The sequence below is a fragment of the Pelobates fuscus genome, chromosome 7, assembly GCF_036172605.1.
Source record: "Pelobates fuscus isolate aPelFus1 chromosome 7, aPelFus1.pri, whole genome shotgun sequence".
In the NCBI taxonomy this organism is placed as follows: domain Eukaryota; kingdom Metazoa; phylum Chordata; class Amphibia; order Anura; family Pelobatidae; genus Pelobates; species Pelobates fuscus.
In genome coordinates this window covers 36,806,277-36,823,140 of record NC_086323.1, presented here as the reverse complement: position 1 = coordinate 36,823,140, position 16,864 = coordinate 36,806,277, and the positions used below count along the sequence as shown (strand labels likewise).

At 37.2% G+C, this 16,864-nt stretch overlaps 1 protein-coding gene across 3 annotated transcripts in view; it reads left to right on the top strand.

The window, feature by feature from the left end:
• Nucleotides 1–16,864, top strand: part of ERICH3 (glutamate rich 3) — a 94,086-nt gene that overhangs the window by 33,277 nt on the left and 43,945 nt on the right. For all 3 annotated transcript variants that reach the window (XM_063427929.1, XM_063427927.1, XM_063427928.1), the window contains exons 2-7: nt 3,449–3,542; nt 4,564–4,689; nt 8,527–8,598; nt 9,326–9,454; nt 12,431–12,592; nt 14,981–15,184. In XM_063427929.1, coding sequence (XP_063283999.1) covers nt 3,449–3,542; nt 4,564–4,689; nt 8,527–8,598; nt 9,326–9,454; nt 12,431–12,592; nt 14,981–15,184 — 787 coding nt within the window. The remainder of the gene's footprint in view (nt 1–3,448; nt 3,543–4,563; nt 4,690–8,526; nt 8,599–9,325; nt 9,455–12,430; nt 12,593–14,980; nt 15,185–16,864) is intronic.

Genomic DNA, 16,864 nt, shown 5'->3' with positions numbered 1-16,864 from the left:
TGGAAGCAGTAAAGGCTAACAGCAATAATTAAATGGCAGTAGATACCTAGAATAGCTTCCAGTGGAAGCAGTAAAGGCTAACAGCAATAATTAAATGATAATAGATACCTAGAATAGCTTCCAGTGGAAGCAGTAAAGGCTAACAGCAATAATTAAATGATAGTAGATACCTAGAATAGTTTCCCAGTGGAAGTAATACAGACTAACAGCAATAATTTGATGGTAGTAGATACCTTGAATAGCCTCCCAGTGGAAGCAGTAAAGGCTAACAGCAAAAATGTAATGGTAGTAGATACCTAGAATAGCCTCCCAGTGGAAGTAGTAAAGGCTAACAGCAATAATTAAATGGTAGTAGATACCTAGAATAGCTTCCCAGTGGAAGTAGTAAAGACTAACAGCAATAATTCGATGGTAGTAGATACCTTGAATAGCCTCCCAGTGGAAGCAGTAAAGGCTAACAGCAATAATTAAATGGTAGTAGATACCTAGAATAGCTTCCCAGTGGAAGTAATACAGACTAACAGCAATAATTCGATGGTAGTAGATACCTTGAATAGCCTCCCAGTGGAAGCAGTAAAGGCTAACAGCAAAAATGTAATGGTAGTAGATACCTAGAATAGCCTCCCAGTGGAAGCAGTAAAGGCTAACAGCAATAATTCAATGGTAGTAGATACCTAGAATAGCTTCCCAGTGGAAGCAGTAAAGGCTAACAGCAATAATTCAATGGTAGTAGATACCTAGCAAAGCCTTCCAATGGAAGTAGTAACAGCTAACAGTGATAAAGAATAGTAGTAGATCCCTGGAATAACTTTCCATGGAATGTGGTAAAGGCTAGCAACTATAAAGAAATGGTAATAGATATTTGGAATATGGAAGCAGTAAACTCTGATACAGATTTAGAATGACAGAATGAGTGGTATATACCTGCAATAGCGTTCCAGTGGAAGTGGTAAAGACTAACATAGTAAAGGAAATGAATAATGTTTGTGATATGTATAAAGCTGTCCTGAGTAATAAATAATTAAACTCAGTCTGAGATTTCATAGTGGACTAAATGGCCAATAATCTGCTGTCACTGCCTATTTATCTGCTTCATTATTTGTAAGAAATGCAACCGATTACCTCAACGCGTTCAATTTTCATGTATTAAACCCACCTACAGTATCTTTCAAGAGATCCAGCTTTTACTTGATCTCCTATTTCGAACATTCCGGATTTATTTGGAGACGATGCCTAAAAGCTATAAGCATTTAAATGAGAAAGCAAAGTGTCTAGCAAATAAAACAGATATTATGGAGCCATCACTTGATAATAAAGAGAACACATGATGCTTCCTCCCACTACAAAGTTGGCATCAGATTCTATTGTTAATGGAATAAATACATATATAAATGTAAGTGAATGATAATGTTACCTAGAGACTTGTTATGACACAAGAGGTTCTTTATATATTTCGCCATAAATCACTTTGTTCATACAGATATATTTTAGGTAACTTGAAAGGCCATATTAGGACAAAATGTATCTTTAAATATATCAATATAATTCCATTGTCCTTGCTGGTCCTCCAGTTACCCATAATCCTCCAGGTCTGCATCTGGGTGTCATTGTCTCTCCGTTTCCTGGTATCTGCTGACATCATCATTCTGTGTAATACCGTGGTGCCCTCTTTGGCTACGACACCTCGACAGCAATGATACGTGGAGTACAGAGTTAGATAATTGTTCTCCGTAAACACACAGGGTGCCAAGAGATGTTATCGATGATCATTTATCCATTGCAACAGAGAAAACGTTAATAATTCAATAATGGCGCTTTAACCAGGGAAAACGTTACTGTGGAATGGTCACAAGAATTTTCTCGAAAAGTAACCAGTAAATAGCTTCACAGTTCATCATTTAATACTATGATATTAACTTCAACAACAGAACCTGTGTGAAATTGTTGAAGAAAAAAAGGCTAACAGTGATCCCGCTAACCCACACAGATATTTTGGCTGTGTAATGAACCAGTGACACTTTTTTTTTTTTAGAGGAACACACCAAACACCATAACTACTATAATGCACTGTAGTGGTTATAGTGCTATGAGGGCCCTGGTGCCCTCCAATATAAGTAGTCAAACCATTTAGTAAAGATGTCACTTCTTACATGGGGCCTGCCGGTGCCGCTCTCTATCTCTCTGTAAGTAGAAGCTCAAAGCTTCCAATAGGAGCTTCTGAGAGCTAAACCCTAGAGTGCATGGTCTGCTCATTGGTTGAGAACATCAGCTGATCACTCCCAGCCAATAAGCTAAGCCCTGAGCTTCTGGCTTTCAATGAGGCTGTTGTAGAAGAGTCACTCAGTGGACCCCAGTTTCTAAAACAGTTTGGCTACTTCCTTTGCAGGGTAGGGTGGGGGGTCATTGTGATTGGAGTTTTCTTAGAAGATGGTATAAGCTCAGCCACTTTATTGTTTATTTTCAAACTTCTTCCAATAAGCAATCTTTTTTACTTGTAGAATTCAGCTGAGTGAAATAATCACATATGGAATTATTTGTTCATTTGGAATTGTTTGAAATTAACCATAAATTTCAAATTTTAACTTTCTAGATAATATCAAGTTTAGTGAATGATACTGTCTGTAAACAATGCTGGAAATTTAAATTATTGAATCCAGTGAACATTATTCACGCCTGTAGGGAACCTAAACGTTTTTATCATTTGTAACAATAAATATAAAAAAAATATAATAATAATAAAAACTTGAACCATGTGTCATTAGGAGCATTGTGCAATTTGCACTATTTTACATATATATATATATATATATATATATATATATATATATATATATATAGAAGATGTTTTATGTGAAAAGTTAATCCTTGACCAATAATCACATTCATTTATGGGTTTTCAAGAGATTTATGGGGATTGTGGTTCAACAACATTTGGAGAGTTGACTTTGAAGATTTCTACCTTAAAAATATGAAATCTCCATTTCTTCCCTCTGTGCGCTTACTGTGTCTTTCATAGTAGATTTGTGTTTCATAGTAGATTAGGTGAAGGAATGAGAAGCAAGAATGCTTTATTACCAGTGATATACAATATTTGGTACATTAGTTCAATGTAATAGTATAACACAATCTCCCTAGAATGTAATCTGGTTTAAGCAGACCGCCTGCACCTTCTGTTCTTGTACACCCAACTTTCCTTCTCAGTTTCTTGGTTTGTTAATCCACTTTTTGTAAAACGCTGCAGAATATGTTGGCACCTTATAAATAACAGTTATATAGAAGATGGATGTATTGAAGTTACTCCGAGTGTAACTTCAATATATCCATTTTCTATATTACTCTCCCCATGCGAGGTATCTTTATAGATTAACAAATCCATTTGGTAAAACAGTTATCTTATGATTTATTGTATTTCTGTATTTTTACATCAATTATATTCTTTTTTTTACAGACCCCTCTCTGCGTACAACAGCCTCATGGACAGGCACCTGACTGGGTATTTCAACAATACACGGATAAAAAGACATCTTCAAAGAGCTGGGCTGGTAGGATTTTACTTTGAAAGAGCATTAACATATGCATCCAATACTTGCTTCAGAAAAATTAATTAATACTTTGACTTTTCTAAATAAAGCAGAATATAGGCGTATTAAATCAGAAGTTGTAAGATTTATGATTTATGGATTGTGTAGTTTTTTTTTTTCTGCAGGTTCAACAGTTTTAGCATACCAAACATTTTAGCTCCCCCCCAGCCCCCTCCAGTAACGCTGGTGCAAGGCTTAAGTCCACATATGGCACAATGGAAATGATGGCCATTTGCTTACACAGTATGCCAGAGCACTCATGGGCATGCCGAAAAAATTGTAGGACAGCAGAGTTACCACCTTACAAAGGCCTCAATTTAATATTGTTGGACAAGCTTTTGCACTCACGCTTTAAATGTCCCTTGTGTGCCGGGTGCTAAGCCAAGGCTTTAAATATCCAAGAGATGATTGAGAACTGTTGATCTTGAGGAAAGTCCCGCGTAGTGGACTGAAATGTTGATCATTTTAAATATGCTTTAATAAAATTTGGATTTTTTATCTGGACCGTGAGTGCTGCTACCTCTTTGGATTTCATATATATATATATGGATCTTGTGTATTTATTGTATATATATATATATATATAAAATCAACATACGGTACTACAAAATTTGTTATAACATTAAATAATTTGAAAAGCTTATCTGAAACTATTAAATCATTAGATCGAGGTCCAAGTTTGCCATTCTACTGACCTCCTGTACACTGTTCAACCCAGCAAATGCTTTAACAGGGTTTACTGTGGTAAATGAGAATCTATTTTATGTGTTTAATTCAAACGCAGCACTGTGGCTATGTAAAAAAAAATAGGAGTATTCTTCAGTCTTGTCATATGACTCTTTTGTGTTTTTGGCACATGTCAAAGTGCATTGATGTTCCTTATTTGTTGTGATGTGAAGTTACAGTTACCTTATTTTTAAATGTTAGACAGGAGACTTTTTTCAACCTCATAAAGTGCGTATTTACATATATATATTTGCAGATTACAAGAAATGGAAGAATACTATCTGAGAAAGAATACAGATTAAATGCCATGCGGCGTGATCATCAGAAATATATCCGTGAATGCCTGGCGCAAGCAATATTCCATAAGGTGCTGGACATGGAGGTAAGAATTTAAATTGATTTTCATTTTTCATTATTATAAATATTTTCTTGGTTTACCTTCTAATTAACCTCGTCCTGCCTTTTATCTCGTTCCTCTAATCTTATAAAAACAAATAGAGTTCATTAAAAATGTACAGAATAAAAAATCACCATGAATGTGTAAAGAAATGATTATAGAACAAAGCGATAATAACAAAAACTAGATAAGGTAACAACAATTTTGAACATTGATGAACGTTTAAAATAAATAAATAAAATAATAAGTAGAAAATATACATATATTTTTAAGACGATATCTATCCACCCACCTAGCACATTTTTCCTGTTTTGAAGTAATATTTCGAGATTGTTGTGAATACAATGTATTAATAACACAAGGCAATGTTTAGCAATCAGGCACGACAGACAGTAATGGTCCGCTGGATAATGTACAGTTGTTTAGTACAGATATCCATTTAATATAAACAGACCGCAGGAGTTGTTAACCTACAACTCCAGTGGGATATTTCACTCGAGAGACATGTCCTATATTAAATTCTCCACAAATCGAAAGTTCCGCACTAGTTCTATTTTGAGCACTGTATCCATCACTGATATACAGCACAAAACAGCAATCACACGCGATTTAGAACACGCGATAAACAGAGTATTACAATCATAAAATTTTTTTCTGAATGTCTCTGAGAGTAAAGATTGAGTGGTTTATAAATGTGTCCAGAGCCTCTAGATAGTATTATTTTCCCTTAATACATGTTTAAAGTTATGAATATTTTATATTACATGGGTTAGTTAGGGTTAGGGTTAGTGTGAGTGTTAAGGTTAGTGGTTTTGTCAGAGTTAGCGTGAATGTTATGGTCAGGATTCGTTAAATCTCAGGACAGCACCGGTACACACAATGTCCCTGTGCATGAGTTTTCAGATACATTTTTAGAGTTTAATGAGTGCTAAGCGGTCTATATACAAAATGGTGAGTTGTATGGATTTTTACAACTACCTTTCCAACTTTATAACCCCAAACTACAGAGTTATTATTATTATTATTTTATTATTATTTTATTATTTATATAGCGCCATCTGATTCCGTAGCGCTGTACAAAGGATGGACTAACAGACATTTAATTGTAACCAGACAACTCGACGTACAGGAACAGAGAGGTGGAGGGCCCTGCTCAATGAGCTTACATTCTAGAGGGAGTGGGGTATAGTGACACAAAGGGTAAAAGTAGGGGTACAAAGTAAGATGTTAGAAAAATATTCGCTGAGGGCTTAATAGGTAATTTTTGACAGTTGCAGGAGAGGAGTCATGGAGGGTGGGGGATGAAAACCTGCTAAGTTTAATTGATATACTTTCTTGAAGAAGTGAGTTTTCAATGATTTTTTGAATGAGTGGAGACTGGGTGAAATTCTTCCGGAGAAGGGAAGGGAGTTCCACAGAAGAGGTGCAGCCCTGGAAAAGTCTTGGAGGTGGGAGTATGGACAGAGGATATACGTAGGTCTTTGGCAGAGCGTAGGGGCCTTGACGGGACATACTTGTGTATTAGGGAGGATAGGTAGGTTGGAGCAACATTATGTAGGGACTTGTAAGCAAGCACCAGAATTTTAAATTGAGCCCTATATCTAACTGGGAGCCAATGCAGGGACTGACAGTGTGGGGAGGCGTGGGAGGTGCGAGGGGACAGGAAAATGAACCTCACCGCCCCATTCATTATAGATTGCAGCTGTGCAATCTGGGAACACGTAAGACCTTTGAGAAGAGTATTGCAGTAGTCCAGGCGAGAGAGAACAAGAGCATGGACCAGCACCTTAGCCGCATCCGGCGTTAAATAGGGGCGGATGCGCGCTATGTTTTTGAGATGGAAGCGACAGGATTTGGCAATTGATTGGACATGAGGGGTGAAGGAGAGGTTGGAGTCAAAAAGAACACCCAGGCAGCAGGCCTTCGAGGTAGAGGTGATGGTAGCGCCATTGACTTGGAGGGAGACAGACACAGGAGTAGCAACACTTGAGGGAGGAAAAATCAGAAGTTCTGTTTTGGACAGGTTGAGTTTAAGGAAGTGAGCAGCCATCCATTTGGAAATCAAAGACAGGCAGTCAGAGACACGAGTCAAGATGGGCGGAGAGAGATCAAGTTGTAAAAATGGCTGAATATTCATGTATTTTGGCTGAAAATATGCAAGTCTGTTATTAACTTTCCACAACTTACTATAAATAAACATTTTTGATCAGTAATATAAAATATGGTTATTTTTGGCCACTACAGCAACTTAACCGCCTTAAAGGAACCTGGTAGGCACCATAACCACTTTAATGTATCGAAATGGTTATGATGTCTGGAGTGTTCTTTTACGTACCAGAATGCTATATACCTTCTGGCATTCAAATTGCTAAGTATCTCATAAAGACTCCATTGACTTAACACTAATTCTTCAATAATCCAAACACAACTTTAATATATTTCCCTTTAGAATATACACGTGATGAACTTGTGCAAGGGTTTTAAGTGTTGTGCAAGAATTGTAAGGCAATGATATGTGATTACTGTAAGCACATGCTTGTGTAATAAAGTTGCCATCATTAGACTTTGTGCCTAGTAACATCAAGGAGATAAGTAAACAATGGGACAGCAAGTGGAACTCGATACTGTTCCCATTGACTGTTAATCCATCGTAATTATGTGACAAGAAAATTTGAACCATTTCAGGTTTTGTCTATGGCATGGATATGGAAAAACACATTTAAATGGAATTAAAATAGTTTTTTTCTTTTTTTGAGCTATTATACCCCATTACTCCTTTATATAAGCTATGGCTGTTGGTCTATGTGAAATACATCTTTATAACATCATTGTACTGAGACCTCAATCACAGCATTACTCTGTTTTGTGTATTTTCTGCCTACACTTATAGACTTAGAGGGATTTTTTTCCTACCCCTGGCTACAACACTTTACAGGTGATTGTATCACCATTTTTGATATTAGTAGTCATATTGGGGGGGAGGGGGGGGGGGGGGGTCTATTCAATTTTTTAAGTATTCAATAAAGATATATTCCAATTATTAATTATTCTTTACATAGGACACTAGCAACGGTATTAGGAAACATAATTTTGCTTCTTATTTTCCCTCCTCTATATATGCCATACTCTCTAGGATTTGTGGGTATTTTTATACCATGTTGTTCAATTCTTTCTTTTTGCCAGCAGTAGATCTCCCTTAGGGGAGATTTATTTCGTTCTTTTTATAATTCATACAAAGTTGTATTCCTTACACTATAGTTACCTCTGTCCTCCCCCCTCCCCCCTCCCCCGCATCTTCCCCAGCACTGAAACTGTCAAAAACCCTCTGTGTACTTATCCGATTCTGGGGCCGATCCCCCTTGGCGCTGGGTCGGTGCTTTGCCTCCTCAGATGTCACTTAACAGGGCTATCGCGCATGTGCGGCAAGCCCTGTGAGCGCAATAGACCCTCCCCATTGCAAAGCAGTGCTTTAAGGCTTTCATATATTTTACTGACGCTGGATGTACGCATGCAGAGCATCAGAATGTCGAGCGTCAGTTAGGCGACCAAGAGTCAGTAAGTCACCAGGAAGTGGCTGTTAGATTCACATCAACTAGAGGCAGTCTTAGTCCTGCAATTTAATAATTGCAGTGTCTCAAAAACCGCAATGATTTACATTGCAGGACTAAGGGGGAGCTCAAGTGGTCTGGGTGACTATAGTAGCCCTTTAAGTAAGCACTGTAATGTTTCCATTTTCATATGTAGATGGATACCAAAATCAGAAGATTTTGAGTCATTTTTCTTATACTGTTTTTTTTTTTTTTTTTTTTTTTTTTTTTTTAGCGTCATCACCAAATTGAAATAAAAAGAAAATTGGAATCTTTTGCCAGAAAGGAACGAGTTCAAAGAACCAAGGTAATGGAAATTCTGCGCATTTTCAAAGTGTTGATAAAATGTACATATCTTTAGAGACATAAAACCCATTGCTTTTCCAACGTCATAACTTAAAGCAGTATTAAATCAGTGATGGCCAGACTTGACAATATATGTCTAGTTCATTTCCCATATGTAATATATCTGAACATCATGCAAAACGCACATCAGTTGCAATGTTAAGGTTAGCGATTACTGAATTATAATGTGCAAAATCCCCTGGAATAGCACACTGTATCCATTGTACAGCGCTGCTGAATTTGTTGGCACTATATAAATAATAATAATAGTAATGGGCATATTTTGTTCAATATAAATGAATTCACTAATAATGGAACACACTTATATATTAAGATATATATATATATGCATTATGTTTGATGCTTATATTATGTGTAAGATGATTAATAACATTTGAAAGGATTTAAACAATTGTGATTTCTTTACAGAAAAATAGTGTCCCATTTTTTCTCAATTTTATCAGGCTAATGATTATTTTAGAAGTGATTTTATTTTCATCTGTACATTTAGTGCATAAAGAAAATGTAAGAACTGTTATGCCTTCTTTATTTAAACTATTAATTTCAAAGGGAATGGGTGGATTTATTGGTAATTGGGTGTATGTAATGTCACTTTAGAACAGTATACAGTATATAGAATATCTGCTGAAACTATGGTTGTAAGATGTAACTATGTATTTATATTCGAGGTGGACCATTCAAAAAGTGCAGAAGAAGACACGGGTCCTGTCTTTTCTCCTCGTCCACCAACCGGGCCAAGAAGTGGGCTGAACCGACAGATGACAACACAGGTGGAAGGTTCAGATTCTTCAGAATCAGTCAGTACATTATAGCTATGTGTCCATGTAGTTACAAAAATATATTTAGTAGTGGCTTTATAACACTGGTATGAAGTCCATTAATACTGATGAGTGGAGTGGAATGTGGGAGGAACCGGCCCATACACCATTTTTTATGGAATCCATTTAGAAACTGAACCTCCTGTGGAATTCAGGGCTTGATACGGTATTACAGGAAAATAAATAAAAATAAATAGATATTTATTTTTAAAGTTTTTTTTTTTTTTTAGTTTTCAAAATGGATATAAAAGTATAAATCAACAAAAGGGGCATTTGATTTCCAAATGCTTACCAATGGATTCATTGTAATCAGATGTAATAGCTGCCCAGTTGGTAGTTTATTATTACAGTGAACAGCTGCTGGCTGCTCGCTGTTTAGTACACATGCCCCCAGCCACTAAGGGGGTATCTGAATTTTCACTTTAGCAAACAACCCTAAAAGTGTATTTTAAACTTAAAATCAGAATAGCCAAACTGGAAAAGTTGTCTAAGTCACCTATACTCCCAGTTCAATCACTTTGAAATTAACTTGTAACTCACGTTGGAGAATAACCCTTTCAGCCTGGGTCTGTGTATCTGTCAAATGTATTAATAGAATGATTTGGTATAACCAGAATAGATGTAACACAGCAGATTGGGCAGTAAGAGTGCAGACCTGGATTAGAGTGATTGAAGTAACAGACAAGGTAATGTTTTGAACCTGTTATCTCACAAGGAGATAACCTGAACCAAGGCATAGTACAAAGAATTTAGAGATAATTTCAGTCTAACTGGCTGAGAATCACAGGAGTAGCCTTCTGAATACAATACCCAACACAAGCTATAAGTAGATGAATCATAATTGTAGTATAACCCAAATATGCTGGAAAGGAAAGGTGCATGGGTTCTCTGAGAAATACATACAGTACCTCCCAACACTTCAAATGGACAAATAGGGACACTTTAATTTTATCCATGTGAGTGAGGGTGTGAATAGGGCTGTTCCAATATATTTTATGTGACTAAAATATAATTTAGAACAAGATGAATGGATCTTATGTACACAGACTGATTTCTAAACACATTTATTGTAGTTTAAATATGGATTACTGGAAGTATTGTGGCTGTTGAGCTCTGTTATACACTCAGATACACCAACAATATGGAGCTCATAGAAAAGTGGAAATTAGGATGGAGAAAAAGGACAGAGCAATTTGGGCTCAAAATAGGGAACGTCTCTATTAAATAGGGATGTTTGGGAGGTATCTAAAATCTAAGAGACAATCAAATAATCATGAATTTATGGCAATGTAGGAAAGTCCAGTAAACGTTCAATAAACAGAGTCCAGCTACCAAATCCATGGTCAATCAGAGATGGCAGGCAGGAATGTTCCTTCTTATATAATGAGCCTCTAATAAGAGCCCAGAATAGGCTGAAAACTTTACATTTATAACTGGATATTCAGGTATGCTGGCTGAGAGCTGATAAGGCAATAATTATCAGTCAATAATTACAATCCCAATTTCTGAGTATTCTAACAGGTTCAGAATCAATTAAACAGTCATGATGTATGCGTTTCAACTTCCACTACTGAATAATATATAGGACTCCAAAAGGTCAAACTTCAGTAACACAGAAGGCTAAACAAGCTACTCACTAACTCGCTCTCCAGGGTTCAAATCCCGCAGAGTCATCTGCCCTGGTGTTTTTCCAGACCTCTTCTTTTATTGGTCAGCTGAGAAGCTGAATCCCGACAAGGGGGTTTATTTACATATTTTAGCCAAAGAATAATAATTATTTTATTGTAGTGAGCAATCCAGTACATAGATACGTTTCTTGTAAAGGGATTCCATTTAGAATGTAACCAATCCTAAACCACTGAACCAATCACGATGCTCGATCAGCTTGTAATTTCGGTCAGTCCCAGCATATGTTTCAAACATGTTTTAGCTCACTTGCACCATATAAAAGGGATCCGATACCATTTGCAAATTGGATTGATCTCCAACAAAGGATCGATCCTTAAATCAAAATGAATAGATTTAGTCCATATATTGCTAGATCTTCATACTTCCTCTACTCATGACAGCAGAAAACCTACTCAGTTTAAATTTCCAAAATTTCAGTCTAGATCTAGAATCTCATTATCATTGTAAGCTGCATTACATTGCATCTTTTCAAGTCCTGGAACCTAGCTTGGAATTTTACATTCATCTATTGCCATCTAGTGGATAAAACAGAAATGGACTTCTCCTTATTTCCTAACTAAACCTCTTTTATTATAGTATTTTATGTAGCTAATGGCTTATACGGCGTAAGTAGCCATATTACCAGCTACAGTAAATCCATACAGAATTCTTGATTGGTAAACTGATACATGTCTCAATTGTAATCTAAACAGAAGTATCTAGAAGCTAACATTCACATGTAAAAAATGCTGTAAACATAGAGGTGAAGTTTAAAACGTCAATACATAGAGGTCTGATTGAAAAAAAAGACAGCAAATGATGCTGTGTTGAGAACTGTCCTCTAACATTTGTCTGTACCAAGATATGACCATATGCATGAAGAGTATCCTGGATATGGGCTAAATCTTTAGACATCCTAACATTTCGGAAACTCGACCAGGTTATTAAATCAGTACCATCAACTAGACCAGCTTATAGTGTCAGTGGTTAAATTGTGTAATTAAATTGAATTTTTCCACCGAGCCGAAAAGTCATTTTTGCATGACAAGTGCATAGAGAAAGAAAATGATCAAAGTTTTGTTTTGGTGTCACTTTTCCTGGTGCCAAAGTCCATAAATCCATTCTGTAAAGCATATATTTATTGCTACCTCTCTTGTATATTATTACACACAGGGTCGCCCTATTTAACACAAAATATACTGAAAACACTTGTTAGGATATTTTCAATTTGCATTTAGAAATAAGAAAAATAGCTCATGTAATTTTTTTTCATTTTTTATTTTGAAGGCATCTTCTCCCAGACCGAACACAGCTCCTGGTGGCATGCAGCGTCCCTATCGACTTCGGCCACTGCAGGGATACTCTTCCTACGGAAATGTCCCAAAGACATCATCTGGATCACGACACAAACAGTCCTCTGATGACACAGAGCAGCACTTCTCCAAAGGGGTCAGATAAATCAAATATTTCATAAAACAACTTTCCATCTTATAAACAAACAAATATAATATAAAGCACAATTGAAAATAGTACAATGAATCAATAGTAGCACACAATTAACACATGGAAATTTTACCCTAGGGCACATTGGTGCCTAATTATTTTTAAACGACATCTTTAGCAGTAATAAATGGCTGTGATTGGATGAGAATGTTAGCTGACAACTTTCAGCCTATCACTACGCCCATTGCTGGTATGAATTTGTATGCCTAGAAGGAGCTGTGTACTCTGTGCCTTAGCCATACCTCCAGTGAGGGATGGGCTGTGTGTGGCCACGGACCATCATTTAGTGCTAAACTGCTCAAAAATGGTTTGACAGAGCCAGGCAGGCACAGAACTGTTTACAGTGCAACCAGTGCAACTGCAACAAGATCTCAGTGGGTCAGGGGGCCTGCGGACTCTAGGTACAGTCGTAGTTACCATGGGGCAGGCCTGACTGCACCAGCACTGATGGTAGTCCTGCCGTGAAATATTGTAGCCAGACTCACACAGGGCCTGGGGACACAAGTGTGCACCACATTAGGAAGAGCTAGACTTGGAGAGTGGGTGAATGTGTGTCAGTGTTTGGATCTATGTATGTGTGTCAATCTGTGTGTTCTGGATTTGTGCATGTGTGTGTCAGTGTGTGCATCTGTGTCAGTGTGTGGATCTGTGCTAGTGTGTCAGTATGTAGATCCATGCATGTGTGTCAGAGTGAGAATCTGAGCTTGTGTCAGTGGTTTAGGATCTGTGTGTGTGTGAGGATCTATGCATGTGTACGACTGTTTGTCTTTCTATATGTGTGTAACAATGTATGTCTGTATGTAAATATGATCCTGGATGCAAACTCCAACAAACACACCATTGCATTCACACATCAACAATGCACACAAGCACAGCACTGCATTCAAATGCCAATACTACACACAAACACAACATTGCCTTTACACACCAACACTACACACAAATACACCCCTGCATTCAAACAGCAAATCACTACACACAAACCCAACCCACCTCACCCCACCCCTGCATTCAAACATGAACACTACCTACAAACATACCGTTGTATTCAAACGCCAATACTACACACAAATACATGCATGCAAACATCAGCAAATACACAAACATTCAAACGCACATACTCCATGGAAAAGCACCTATATATTTACACACAGGCACTGCTCACAAAGGTAACCCTTCAAAGATGGGACATAGCAAATCCACAGCTGGCAAAGCATCATGGCAATTTCGAATTTACCTTTTGATCCGAAACATGTTTTTTTCACCAGAATCCTTTCTACATTAGTTCTACCACTGGAGTCCAGGCACTATAAGCAATTTAATGAGATGAAATGATTATATTGCCTGAAATGTCCCTTTAAGCATGTTCTGCATTGTGGGGGCGGGGGAGAGCCATCTTGGTGAAGAGACGTGCTTTATGTGAGCTCCACACGTTTTGACTGAAAATCGTGATTTTCTGCGAAAGCTCTCACCTCAAAGTATACTAAAACAAATACTCACCTGTTCCAGTGTATGAGGGAGTATAAGAGGGCAAGTTTGAAGCCTCAGTTCACAACCTAAGATCAGGAATTGTATTGCGGCCTGAGCTCCTGAGGTCCTACACGGAAGGGATAGGCGATCGCTCTCCCGGCCTATAACTGACGGTGATAGCAACAACTGCTATGTTGTGAAATGTGTCTGTGGCATTGGCTAAAATTTGGACGATAACTACTTGCCAGAATTTTTAGCGAAGTGTGATTGCTCAACACCAGATAAGAGTTATAGTTTTTACTTTTATTTACATTTTAGTGAATGATGCCCACTCCTTAGCCTGGTCTTATGATATCTGACCCCTAGCTGTACCATACTTCCTGTCTTACTTGCAGCTAGCATAATACTGTTAATGCATGAAGCTCCGCCTGCTTGATAATGGTGGATAATCTCAGCTTGTTTAAACTTGTATAGAATTAGCCTGATAACCATACTGTTGAAATATCCCAACATGTCTATTTATCCCGATAACCTCATACTCTAAACTGACTTAGACCTGCATAACCTTGTTCGTTTATATAATTCAAAAATCTGCAGTGTATTGGAATGCCATGCAACTCTTTCTTTATATGCTCTTTTACGCACTTAATACCACTTATGTGGCGTTACATGTTTGATTGTATTTCTCTGCACAACCAAAAAAAATAATAAAAAAAAAATAAAAATGTTTTGCATTGTACTGCAACATTTGCTATAATTCTGCTTTATGTATCTCTGCTGGTATCCATGTGCCTTCCAGTCTATGATAATGCATGACTGAAAGCAGAGAGAATATATTCTAGTTTCTTACTTCTTTTATTTCAGGTGGACAGAGATATATGGAAACTAATAAATACAATGGATCACCCAGGGGAAATATCTCCTTATCGACTTCCCATAATCAATAACTTTGTAATGCCGGCTCCACCTCCCCCACAAAAACGTCCCAAACATGGGGCAAGTTATTCATCACGGGGAAGACGCTTCCGTCCAACCACGGCCCCTAATGAACATGAAGTATCCTCAAAGGTATAAAATTGTAAAGATCTTTCAGTATTCATTAACAAGACTTTTCCACCCTCTGTATGATCTGTTAAATACAGGGCCAATAAAAAAAATCAAACATTTTAGAAATACATTTCAAAATTCACTCTAACCAATTATACAGTGAGATTTAGTTACATTTTGTTTGTTAAAACTATATTAGTGTTTGGATAAAAAAAAGCATATTCCTTTTTTATTTCTTCTTGTGGAGAAATAAGATAATTAAACACGTTCCTGATTAATTATATTTCATTCCTGAAACAAAAACAAAAAAATGTTTTTTATTATGCAACAGTAAATAAATGATCCCTGATGTTACCATGCTTGACTGTTATCCACAACCACATGAAAATACAAACTAGGAAAGTGTCTCTCAAAGGTTAATGGGACTTGCAGTCACAGCTGGTAGTCTGATATTCGGATATGCAAGTAAATATTAAGAAAAACATTTACTGAAAACTTGTCATTTGGGGATCGCTGACTAGAGTGGCTCCACTTTACATTCAGTCTTTAATACTCGGCTCCTACTAGATTGTAAGCTCATAAGAACAGATCCCTCTATCCCTTTGTACATGTGCATGTGCATATATATATGTGTATGTTATAGTAAACTGTATAGAATGTCTATTAAACATCCATTTATTTTTAAACCATGTTATATTGCACATTGATGATAATACTGGCACTACATTAAACAATAAACAACCAAACTTATAAATATTGGTTGATAGTGATTTTAAGGTTAATGTATTAGGGAAAAACTTTAACAAATCTAGCCATTTATGTTTAAGGAGTCTCTCATCTTAATTGTACTTTCCACGAGAATTTGACACAGTCAATTAAGAAATATACCCTGGCTGTCAATCACACAGTCAGTATCGTTCTCTTTCTCTTGCATTAACCCCATTGAGTGCGTCTATCACTGCCTCCCCCAAGTCATACTGAGCCTGTGAGCGTGGGCATCTGTGCACATCCACAGAACTCATTGTACTTGGGGGTCCCTGGCTACTGTGTCCTCCTCTGCCCATGGGTCTACCCCTGGATCCTGCAACCTACTCAGCTCCCCTCTCTGAACATCACTTCCTTGTAAGGTTGGACTGGGAACGGAAAGCATCCATGGAAAAAAAAAATCTATACCAGCCAAATAATGCGTCACGCCAGCATAATGTGCAGATATAGAGGCAGAAAGTATAACTTAAAATTAAAACTGAAATCTATCATTCTAACATGAAGGATTGCTCATAGGGCTTCAAAATAAACAAAAGAGTGGATTTATTTTAAGCAGACATGCATTTGCATACAATCAATGTTTCGGTCCAACTACCCTGACATATTAAGAAAAGCTTTGGTAATGGGACAGCTATAAAAATTTACATTATCTTGTTTATTTTGAAGTCCTACGAGCATGCTCTTCACTTTGGCTGAAATCTCCAGACCTGATGATCTCTGGAGCATTGGGAGGCTATTGTGAATGTGTGGCAAAATGTTGCCCTGTTTCTCTTAACCTCCCTTTTTGAATTTCTTGCCTCTTTTTGCCGTGCACCTGCCTCAAGATAAGCCTGCTTCCCAGGCACAGACTGGGGGAAAAGGGCAGAAGATCTACAGCTTTTGCAAGATTTTTCAAAGCTATACTCCCAATGCCAACATGCATAAATACATGAATGC